This window comes from Triticum urartu, chromosome 5A (assembly GCF_056163025.1).
Source record: "Triticum urartu cultivar PI428250 chromosome 5A, HENAU_Tu73, whole genome shotgun sequence".
Taxonomy (NCBI): Eukaryota; Viridiplantae; Streptophyta; class Magnoliopsida; order Poales; family Poaceae; genus Triticum; species Triticum urartu.
Window position 1 is genome coordinate 31,653,813 of NC_141877.1, and position 10,504 is coordinate 31,664,316.

A 10,504-nucleotide genomic window follows, 5' to 3' on the forward strand; every position below is an offset into this window, starting at 1 on the left:
GCCTTTGTCCACTCTTTCAAGAGCCCATTTTGGTGCCTCCACAATCATGAGGTGGTGAGTAGCCCGCGCTCTCATGACTTGGTTGACAAGAACCAGCCTGCCGGGTCTAGTCACCAAACCCCTTTGCCATCCCGGCAAGATGTGAAGGGCAGCGTCCACCATCGGCTGCCACTCCGATCTTTTCAGCTGCCAAATGCTTAGCTGCAATCCTAGATATTTGCATGGGAAGGTGGCAATCTTCCAGGGCAACGCCGACTTCACAATCTCCTCGTCCTCAGGCTCCGCCCTAATCATGATAGCCGCAGATTTGGCAAAATTCACTTTAAGCCCAGATGCTATTCCGAAGACGGTAAGTGTTTCTTTGACAAATAGGAGATCCGGCCGTGTGGGTTTGATGAAAAGAACCACATCGTCAGCATACAGGGACAGTCGCTGCACTGGGCTACATCCATCGATGGCACTCATCACTCCAGCCTCATGTGCCTTGATAATGGCAATAACAAAGAGTAAAGGTGAGATCGAGTCCCCTTGCCTCAGTCCTTTAGCATGCATAAACTTGTCGCCTGCACAACCATTAACGAGCACTCTGGAGCTAGCTATAGTTGTAACACCCCGGATGTAACTTTCCCTATTTGTACTCCAACTCTTGCCGTTTCCGGCGCTAAGTTATATTTATTTCCTCGGGTTCGGGTTTTGTCTCCGTGTGTTGTTGTCGTTGTCATGCATCTCATATCATGTCTTCATGTGCATTGCATCTGCATACGTGTTTGTCTCATGCGTTCGAGCATTTTCCCCGTTGTCCGTTTTGCATTCCGACGCTTCTTTCTCCTCCGGTGGTCATTTCTAGCTTTCTTTCGTGTGTGGGGATTAAACATTTCCGGATTGGACCGAGACTTGCCAAGCGGCCTTGGTTTACTATCGGTAGACCGCCTGTCAAGTTTCGTACCATTTGGACTTCGTTTGATACTCCAACGGTTAACCGAGGGACCGAAAAGGCCTCATGTGTGTTGCAGCCCAACACCCCTCCAGTTTGGCCCAAAACCCACCTAACTCTGCTCCATCATCTAGAGCGTTCGATCATGATCGCGTGGCCGAAAACCGCACCTCATTTGGACTCTCCTAGCTCCCTCTATGCCTATAAATAGGTCCTCCTCGAAAATCTCGGATCCCCTCCCCAAAACCCTAGTCATCTTCCTCCTCTCGCCGCCGGACACGTCCGATTCGGGCCGGACGTGTCCGACTTACCCCGCCGCCGCCACGTGTCGCCGCGCCATTTGCCCGTCGCCCGCCGCCGCCGAGGCCCGCGCGGCCCGACCGCGGCCCCCGCGCACCACTCGCCCGACCCCGCCGCCCGGCTCCCTCATCCGCTGCCCGCGCCCGAGCCGCCCCGCTCCGGCAGCCCCTCCGCTCCGGCCGCCGCCTGCCGTCACCGCCCCGCCGCACTCCTCGCCGGCGCCGCCCGCGCCAACCACGCCGGCGACCGCGCCCCGGCGCGCCTCCACCTCGCCGGCCCCGGATCCGGCGACCCGGCCCCTCTCCGGCGACCTCCGCCTCTTCCCCGACGAACTCCGGCGGTGAACAGTGTTCTCCGGCGACCGCCTCGGGAAGCGTGCAGTTCTGGATCCAAAATCCATGAGGGTTGACTTTTCTCTCCGAACCCTAATTTTTGTGCAATGTTCATCATGCTATATCTCCGCATCCATAGCTCCGTTTTGGGCATATAGCATATCAAAATGTTCGTCTCAGAGAGTACATCATTTCATTCCATTGCATTATTTTCATTTGAGTTCATCTTGATGCCCGAAATGCTGTTAGAAGAGGGCTTCGTGAGTTAATTGTCAGATCTGCTAGTTCATCTTAGACATTTGTCATTTTTGCCATGATATTTGTGTGCATGATATGCCTGTGAGTTCTACATATGTTTTGTTAAGGGTTTTGTCATCTTTCCAGAGGTGCAACCCATGTATTTTTAGGATGTGTGTAGTGACTTGTGCAAGCTTGCAAAGTGGTGTACTTGCTAATTCTGTTTTCAGGGACTTAGTGTTTTCACTAAGTCCTGGGATTGTTTATCTCATGATGCCATATGTTCTTGTTGTTTCCTAGTGATCCATGCCTCTTTTGAGGATGATCAGTAAGGGAGTTTTGTTAATCTTGTAGTGCTCTATCCATCCATGTCTTTGTTTGCAATTATGGAGCACCCTAGCTTGAGTCAATCGAGCTCTACTTTTGCTTCGTTGCGAATCTGGGCAGATCGCCAACTTGTTTGCGATTTTGCCGATGTTATTGTAGTTGATCCGTGCATGCTATGCCATTGTTCTTGCCATGTCTAACTTGCATTTTATGCCTTCTTGATGGGTGTATGCTTGCCTTGCCATGACTTGCACCGTAGTGAGTGCATCGAGGTCGTAAACAGGCCTTCGTGAGTTATGTTTCAGCATGTCCCAGTTTTCACTAAGTCTGAAAACTGATTATGTTTTTGCTATGTTCGTGTGCTTGTTAGTATATTTTGTGATCCATTTTGGCTCAAGGTCACTAAGGGACTTTTGTTAAGCTTGTTGAGTAGCTCCATGCCATGTCTTTCTTTGTCATGTTCAGGTCCTGTAGCATGTTGTTTTATTGCTCCGAAGAGGGCTATATGATCTGAAATTCCAGACAAGTGTTAATTTCACTAAGTCTGAGATCTGTTTTACCATTTGCGTTTTTGCCATGCTTGTTTGAATCTGTTAATGGATGAATTGGCCATAACTCAGTGCTAGACTTTTGTTAAGCATCTTGAATGCTTCCCTGCCATGAAAGATGCTTCCCTGCCATGTATTTTGATGTCATGTTTGGGTGCTGTAGCATGTTCATTTCGTTGCATTTAGATGCCTACTTGCTGTAAATCGCAGACCGGTGTCATATTTGAATCGCTTGCCATTTCCAAACCGTAACTCCGATTCCGGCATTCTTTATATCGTTTTCAAGCGATTTCATCTCATCTTTCCAGTGGCACCCTTGGAATTCCAAGTTGAGGCCAGGTTCATGCATTTCCTGTCATATCTTGCATTTTGCATCCCGCATCGCATCCCGCATAGCATATCATCTTTGCATCGTGTTGCTTGGTCTTGCACGTGGTTGATTGTATCCTTGTTGCTTGTTTGTCTTGTTTGGGTAGAGCCAGGAGACGAGTTCGCTAACGAGGAGCCCGTTGAGTCTGCTTTTGAGGATCCAGTCAACTCTGACAACTGTGCAGGCAAGATGATCATACCCTCGAAATCACTACTATCTTTGCTATGCTAGTTTGCTCGCTCTTTTGCTATGCCATTGCTACGATGCCTACCACTTGCTTGCAAGCCTCCCAAATTGCCATGTCAAACCTCTAACCCACCATGTCCTAGCAAACCGTTGATTGGCTATGTTACCGCTTTGCTCAGCCCCTCTTATAGCGTTGCTAGTTGCAGGTGAAGATTGGAGGCCGTTCCTTGTTGGATCATTTATTTACTTGTTGGGATATCATTATATTACTTTGTTATCTTAATGCATCTATTTACTTGGTAAAGGGTGGAAGGCTCGGCCTCTCGCCTAGTGTTTTGTTCCACTCTTGCCGCCCTAGTTTCCATCATATCGGTGTTATGTTCCCGGATTTTGCGTTCCTTACGCGGTTGGGTTATAATGGGAACCCCTTGACAGTCCGCCTTGAATAAAACTCCTCCAGCAATGCCCAACCTTGGTTTTACCATTTGCCACCTAGCCTTTTCCCTTGGGTTTCGCGGACTCAAGGGTCATCCTATTTTAACCCCCCCCGGGCCAGTGCTCCTCTGAGTGTTGGTCCAACCTAGAGCACCGTGCGGGGCCGTCCCTTGGCAACTTGGGTTACGTTGGCTCCCGTTCGCTTAGCTTATCCGGTGTGCCCTGAGAACGAGATATGTGCAGCTCCTATCGGGATTTGTCGGCACAGCGGGCGGTGTTGCTGGACTTGTTTTACCATTGTCGGAGTTGTCTTGAATTACCGAGATACCGAGTCTGATCGGAACGTCTTGGGAGGAGGTCTATTCCTTCGTTGACCGTGAGAGCTTGTCATGGGCTAAGTTGGGACTCCCCTGTAGGGATTGAACTTTCGAAAGCCGTGCCCGCAGTTATGGGCAGATGGGAATTTGTTAATGTCCGGTTGTAGATAACTTGAACCTTAACTTAATTAAAATGAATCAACTGAGTGTGTTACCGTGATGGCCTCTTCTCGGCGGAGTCCGGGAAGTGGACACGGTGTTGGAGTAATGTTTGCGCAGGTTGCTCTCTAGTTTTTCGCTCGTGCTTTGCCTCCTCTTCTCGCTCTCTTTTGCGAATAAGTTAGCCACCATACTTGCTAGTCGCTTGCTGCAGCTCCACTCATATTTTACCCTTGCCTTACCTATTAGCTTAAATAGTCTTGATCGCGAGGGTGCGAGATTGCTGTCCCTGTGGCTCACAGATTACTATTACACCAGATGCAGGGCCTGATGATTCCGCTCCAGGAGACGCGTATGAGCTCAAGTGGGAGTTCGACGAAGACTCTCAACGATACTATGTTTCCTTTCCCGATGATCAGTAGTGGTGCCCAGTTGGGGGTGATTGGGACCGTGTCGCATGTTGGGTTCTCTTTTATTTTGGCGCCGTAGTCGGGCCATGAGTGTTTGGATGATGTAATGTTATTAATGTACTTGACTGACGTGGCGAGTATAAGCCAACTATGTTATATCCCCTTTATTATTTATATTACATGGGATGTTTGTGAAGATTGCCTAACTTGCGACATATGCCTTCAATGCGATTATGTCTCTAAGTCATGCCTCGACACGTGGGAGCTATAGTCGCATCGAGGGTGTTACAATAGTAAGGAGAGTTGCGACCCAAGAAATCCACCGCTCCGAAAAACCTTTGGCTCTTAACACTTCAAACAAGAACGGCCACGCCAAGGAGTCAAAGGCTTTAGTGATGTCGAGCTTGAGCAACACTCCTTTTGCTTTCCTTCTATGCATAGAACGTGCCATTTGCCTCACTATAAGGAAATTATCATGCAAACATCTCCCCTTGATGAATGCTGACTGGTTCACCTGGACAAGTTCCCCATGCGCGGTCTAAGTCTCGCGGTAAGAAGCTTAGATGCAATCTTGGGCATGCTGTGCACAAGGCTAATCGGCCGGAAATCAGAGACCGAACACGCATCTGGAGACTTCGGCAGGAGAGTGATCAAAGCTTGGTTTAGCCGCCCAAAACCCCTACCATTCCCAAGGAAAAGCTTATGAATTGCAGCAATGAGATCTGCCTTGATAACCTCCCAAGCTTTTTGAAAGAACAAGCCAATGAACCCGTCCGGTCCCGGTGCCTTGTCCGAGGGTAAGTCCTTGATGACTGCTCAAACCTCCTCCTCTGTAAACATACGGTCCTGCTCCAAGAGGTCAACATGAGAAACTCCAAGACCCTCCAAATCGAGCGTGGACTCTCGAGCTATGTCCTTGCCCAACAAATTCTTGTAAGCATTGTAAAAGGCTTCCTCCTTGCCTTTCTGATTAGTGATAGTGCGCCCCTCCATGCTCAAAGAAGGTATGTAGTTCTTCATTCGCCTCCCATTAGCCACCAAATGAAACAATTGCGTGTTAGCATCCCCTTCTTGAAGCCATGTTATTCTCGACCTTTGTCTAGCGATGGTCCTCTCTAGGGATGCCAGCCCTAGCACAAGTTGCTTCAGCGTTCTTCTAAGCCATCTTTCCTCCTCCGCAAGCCTACGGTTTTCCTGAGAGCAGTCGAACCGCATGATAACGATATTCGCTATGGCAATCTGCAACTTGATATTTCCAATCTCCCTTTGACCCCATGCGGCAAGAGCTCTAGCCGTGTTGCGCAGCATGATATCTAGCCGCATGAAAGGGTCCGTGATGCCAGGGTCACAAGTCCAAGCCTCCTTCACGACGTCCAAAAATATGTCCATTTTGACCCAAAACTTCTCAAAACGGAACCTCCTTTTATAATGCATAGGCTCATGGAGTGTGAGATGCAAAGCGCAGTGGTCTGAGTACTTGGTGGACAAAGCTTGCAGCAAACATTCCGGGTGATCAAGTTCCCAGTCAACAGAAACGAATGCACGATCAATCTTAGTTAGCATGGGCGTCTCCCTTTCGTTACTCCAGGTGAACTTGCGCCCATGCAAAAAGAGCTCCTTGAGCGCATTGTTGTCCACAAAATGCTTGAACTTCCCCATCATTCTCCGATCTAAGTTCGAGTTGTTTTTGTCTGCCGCCTAAAGGATAAGATTGAAGTCACCAATCACTAGCCATGGACCCGGGCATAGTGATCTTCTCTCCGAAAGCTCATTCAAGAAATTTATTTTTTGCTCATCCTCCTGCGGCCCATATACTACGGTTAACCACCAAGGTGTCCCCTCCTTAGGCGAGATAAAACCCGTGATGCAATGTGAGTCGTTGACAAAGTTCGTCACAAACACCCTTGTGGTGTCCCAAGCCACAAAAATGCCACCTCTCGTCTCTGACGCCGGTAAGTAAGTAAAACCATCATAGTTCGGTCCCATGCATTGCAATATTACATAAATGTTCACTTCCTCTAGCTTAGTTTCTAATATACATACAACCGCCGCACGAACAGAGTCCACAAAGCCTCTTAGTGCCTTCCTCTTGGCCGGGTTGTTAAGGCCTCTGACATTCCAACACGCCAACTCCAAGGCGTTGAAAGACATCGGGCAAGGATGGCTCCAACACCACCGAAGCCCTCGCACCTACTGCGCCATAATAGGCTCGTCCATCCCTGCCTCCCCTGCTAGATTGAGCGGTATTGCATTCCCAAAGATGGCCGTGATGGCCCTCAACTGTGGCTCCTGGAGCGGCGAGTCGAAAACCATACGCAGCTGACTTAGCGCTTCCTATGAAATGGCCAAATCATCACAGTCGAAACCCAACGTCTTGAGCAGCACCGCTTCGGCAGCCGAAGCCTTAGTCTTCCTGGATCCACCGGAGCAAACAAACCGAGTCGTGCGTCGCGGTGTGAACGGGTCTTGTCCAGTCCTTACCCCTCTTAGTCCTTCAAACTCCTTAAGGCCTTGTTCGGTTCCTTCAGATTTGAAGGGGTTTGGAGGGGATTGAGAGGGATTAAATCCCCCACAAGTCAAAATCCACCTCAATTCCCTCCAATCCTCTCCAATCCCCTTGTGGGAGGGATTAACGGAACAAGCAATAAGGAGTGGCGGCACAAGTTTCTTAAGAAGCCCGGCGCAAAAAGTTTTGATGTTTCCAAGCACGGCAATCTCCTTGGCCGAGAGATGCCCAGCATGGCGCTGCGACACATCCACATAGTCCACCGCGCCAAAATCTCCTTCCTGCATGCACTGTATGTAGTCACATTCGTGCATGAAATGGCGGGTTGCAACTCCTGTAGCTCGGGACCCACCACAGGCGCATCTGCATGCAGACCCACCTCTCCCGTCTCTGTCGTTAGCTGCAGCAAATCATCCACCGGGGCCCATCCATCTGCAACTTTGTCGGGCACCGCAGGGGAATCCTCGGCCCTTGCGCCGTCCTGGTCCGGCGCAGCCCCAACAGGCCGGTCCACCGCCAATCCCTCAGGCGTGCCCTAATTGGCCGAAATCGCAACCCCCAATGCATCAACCAGGCTAACGGACTCCAGCGCAATCGCTGCTGCCTTGGGATCCCCCGGGGCCTCGCTGCCAACCCGTGGCTGGCTCGCCTCCTCCCCTACTTTATCCACTTTGTCAGCCGCCTCTGTCTGGATCAGCAACTGCGGCTCGATATTGGCTGGCCCGTGATCCGCGGTCCTTCCATGGTCAAAAGCCACCACCGACAGTCCGCTTGGCGCCACCTGCGCAATCCTCAACATCACCGCAGCGGTCGGGGGAGTGGACCCACCGTCCCTGTCCGTATCTTCTGTGGCAGCATGCGCCACAGGAGGCACCAACACGGCCTCGACAGCCATCTGTCTGCTCTCTCCAGCCCCGGTTGCCACCGCGGTGACCACCGGCGTGCACGTCTTCGCCACCGTGCCCTGATCCATAGGTGGAATCCTCCAGTCCGACGGCCCGATACGCACCATCAAGGCATGCATGTAGGGACCGCCCGACGCCTCGCTGCCCGGCACACCTCCGTGTTGATCAAGAACACCTCTCGTCCACGGCAAGACACGCCACTCGCCCCGTCCAGGGAAGTCCCCGGAGTCCTTCGGCATCCCGCTCTGGCCACTTCCATCAGAACTTGGCGGCCTCAACCAGCGCTCCGGACCCTCATGGTCACGAATCCTTCCGATGTGAATAAGCGTCTTGTACTCCAGCAGCGCCCGAGACGTGGGCGTCCTCGCCGCCGGTCCTCCGTTCACCTCCGGCTCTGGCACCCAAAGCCGCCTGTCCACTGGCACCTCGTCCGGATCAACGCACCAGGCACGAAGCTTGAAGAGAGACAAATCCTCCCTGTTCTCGGTCTCCGGCGCCAAGCTCTCCACCAGGCACGACGAACCCAGGAGTTCCGCCGCCGTCTCGGACGTCCATGCGTGAGATGGGATCCCCTCGATCATGAGATCAACTTGCGAGTGCATCACCCTCGAAACAGCTTGAGCTTGTTTGAGCCATGTTTTAACAAAAAGCTTGAAGAAACCGTGCTTGATAGTGCCCGCTGCCAACGCCCTGTTGCGCAACTCCGGCGCCGCGAACACCACCAGAAAATCCTCGGGGTGGAACTTGTGAACCGAAAAACGGTGGCGTGGGATGCGCAGCTCCTCTGACAAAGCTTCAGCAGCTTCCTGGCAAGACACCGCTGGCCTGGTGCCGCCCACATAGGCCACCACTGCCAGCCTCAGGCGCTGCTCGAGGTCCTCCATCTCCGGTGTACGGTGGAGAACGCAGATATTGCCAGTAGCAGCCGCTGCAGCCGACGCCTGCCCAGACCCCACAGGTGCAGTGACAACCGGGACTGGCGAGGACCTCTCCAAGGGAGCGATCTGCCTAGTCGCCGGTGTCAGCCTACTCGCTGGTCCGGCCTGCGTCGACGGTTGCATAGCACGCACTACCTTGACCACCGCCTCCCGCCGGAGATCCTCCTCTGACCTAGGGCTCCTAGGCCGCTTGCACGCCGTCGAGATGTGACCCTCCAAGCCACACCTGATGCAGAGCAGAGGAAACCAGCAGTCTTCCCGACGGTGGCCCTCGCGGAAGCAGTTGAAGCAGAGGCCGAAAAGGTCCGCCAGGATCTCCCTCCTTTCCGGCGACGACGCCGGTGACCGCGAGGAGCGCGACCGAGCACCACCCAACGCCGCCTGCTGCCGAAGCGCCCTCCTTTTGCGCCACAGCGCCTTGCGCGACGGCCCCAACCTGCGCCACGGCGCAGCAGAACCCGCGGCCGCCCCCTGGTCGGCCCCGGCCGGCGCACCTCCAGCTCCTGTCGAGAACCCCTCAGATCCCAACAAACCGGACAACCCTAGGCCGGAGACTATGGGCTGCAGCCTAGAGGAAACAAAAGCCGGGCTGACAGAGCTGGAAGCCATGGCGAAAACCCGCGCGGACGACACGAACAGAAGCAGGTAGCACCAGGGCCCGAGCGGCCGCTGGCGAGAGAGAGAGAGGACGCCGGGGCCGGAGTGGCCGCCGGCGGGGGGAGGGAGCAAGGGGAGCGGGGGAGCCGAGCTCAATAATTTGAATGGAACCTTTGCCAGATGCTCCTACGTCGGAGCTAAATTCACAGCTTGACACCATGGTGATTGTAATGTGCTATCTGCGAGCCCGCTCCTCGCCTTGTATAGCATACTCGGGGTAGAGTCTTTCACGGCTCATTTCTTGTCTTGTACGCCAAATCCTCCAGAGTTTTTGTGTAATTCTCCACTGGGCCGCCTAAAGTGGCCCAGGATGAAACCGACCTAGGGGGCCTCGGCCCGGCCCACCAGGTCGGGAACTGACAAGTGAGAGACCCCTCGGCCGGGTACACTATTAGTAGCCCCTGAACTGGTCTTTAAGCTTCGCTGCACCTCGGCTCCTCCGAGCTGCACGTCGTCTTTTGTTGCTGGACTCAAAATAGGTTCAACAGAAGCTTTCCCCATGATATCTTGCACAGCCAGGCTCCAGTTGGCGGTCTGCCTCCAAGGTGACATCAACCACGTCGGTCTTAGATAATGTTGAAGAAGGCAGCGGACCTGCAGAGAAGAAATATTTCCTGCACCTCGGCTCCTCTGAGCTACACGTCGTCTTCCACCGCTGGACTCGAAACAGGTACAACGAAAGCTTCCCCCATGATGGCTTGGCAAAGCCGGGCTCCAGTTGGCGGTCTGCCTCTGGGGTGACATCAACCACCTCGGTCTTAGACAATGTTGAAGGAGGCAGCCGTCCTGCAGAGAAGAAATATTCCCCATGCAGCCAACCTCTCGGCAGGACGGATTCCTTCGATGCGTCTCCATATGTCGCCCGGTCAGTTCTAACAAGCCAGGACAAATTCCTTTGATGCGTTTACAAAGTGCTGACAATCGATTGACTCTGGTTGTCAAC

The 10,504-nt window shown here is 52.9% G+C and overlaps 1 protein-coding gene across 1 annotated transcript; it reads right to left on the bottom strand.

Moving 5' to 3' along the window:
- Positions 1–6,536: 6,536 nt before the first annotated feature.
- On the bottom strand, positions 6,537–9,739 carry LOC147967744 (uncharacterized). Its single transcript, XM_087522527.1, has one exon. It carries the CDS (start codon positions 9,511–9,513, stop codon positions 7,597–7,599), a length of 1,917 nt encoding a protein of 638 aa, XP_087378653.1. The 5' UTR covers positions 9,514–9,739; the 3' UTR covers positions 6,537–7,596.
- Positions 9,740–10,504: the final 765 nt, after the last annotated feature.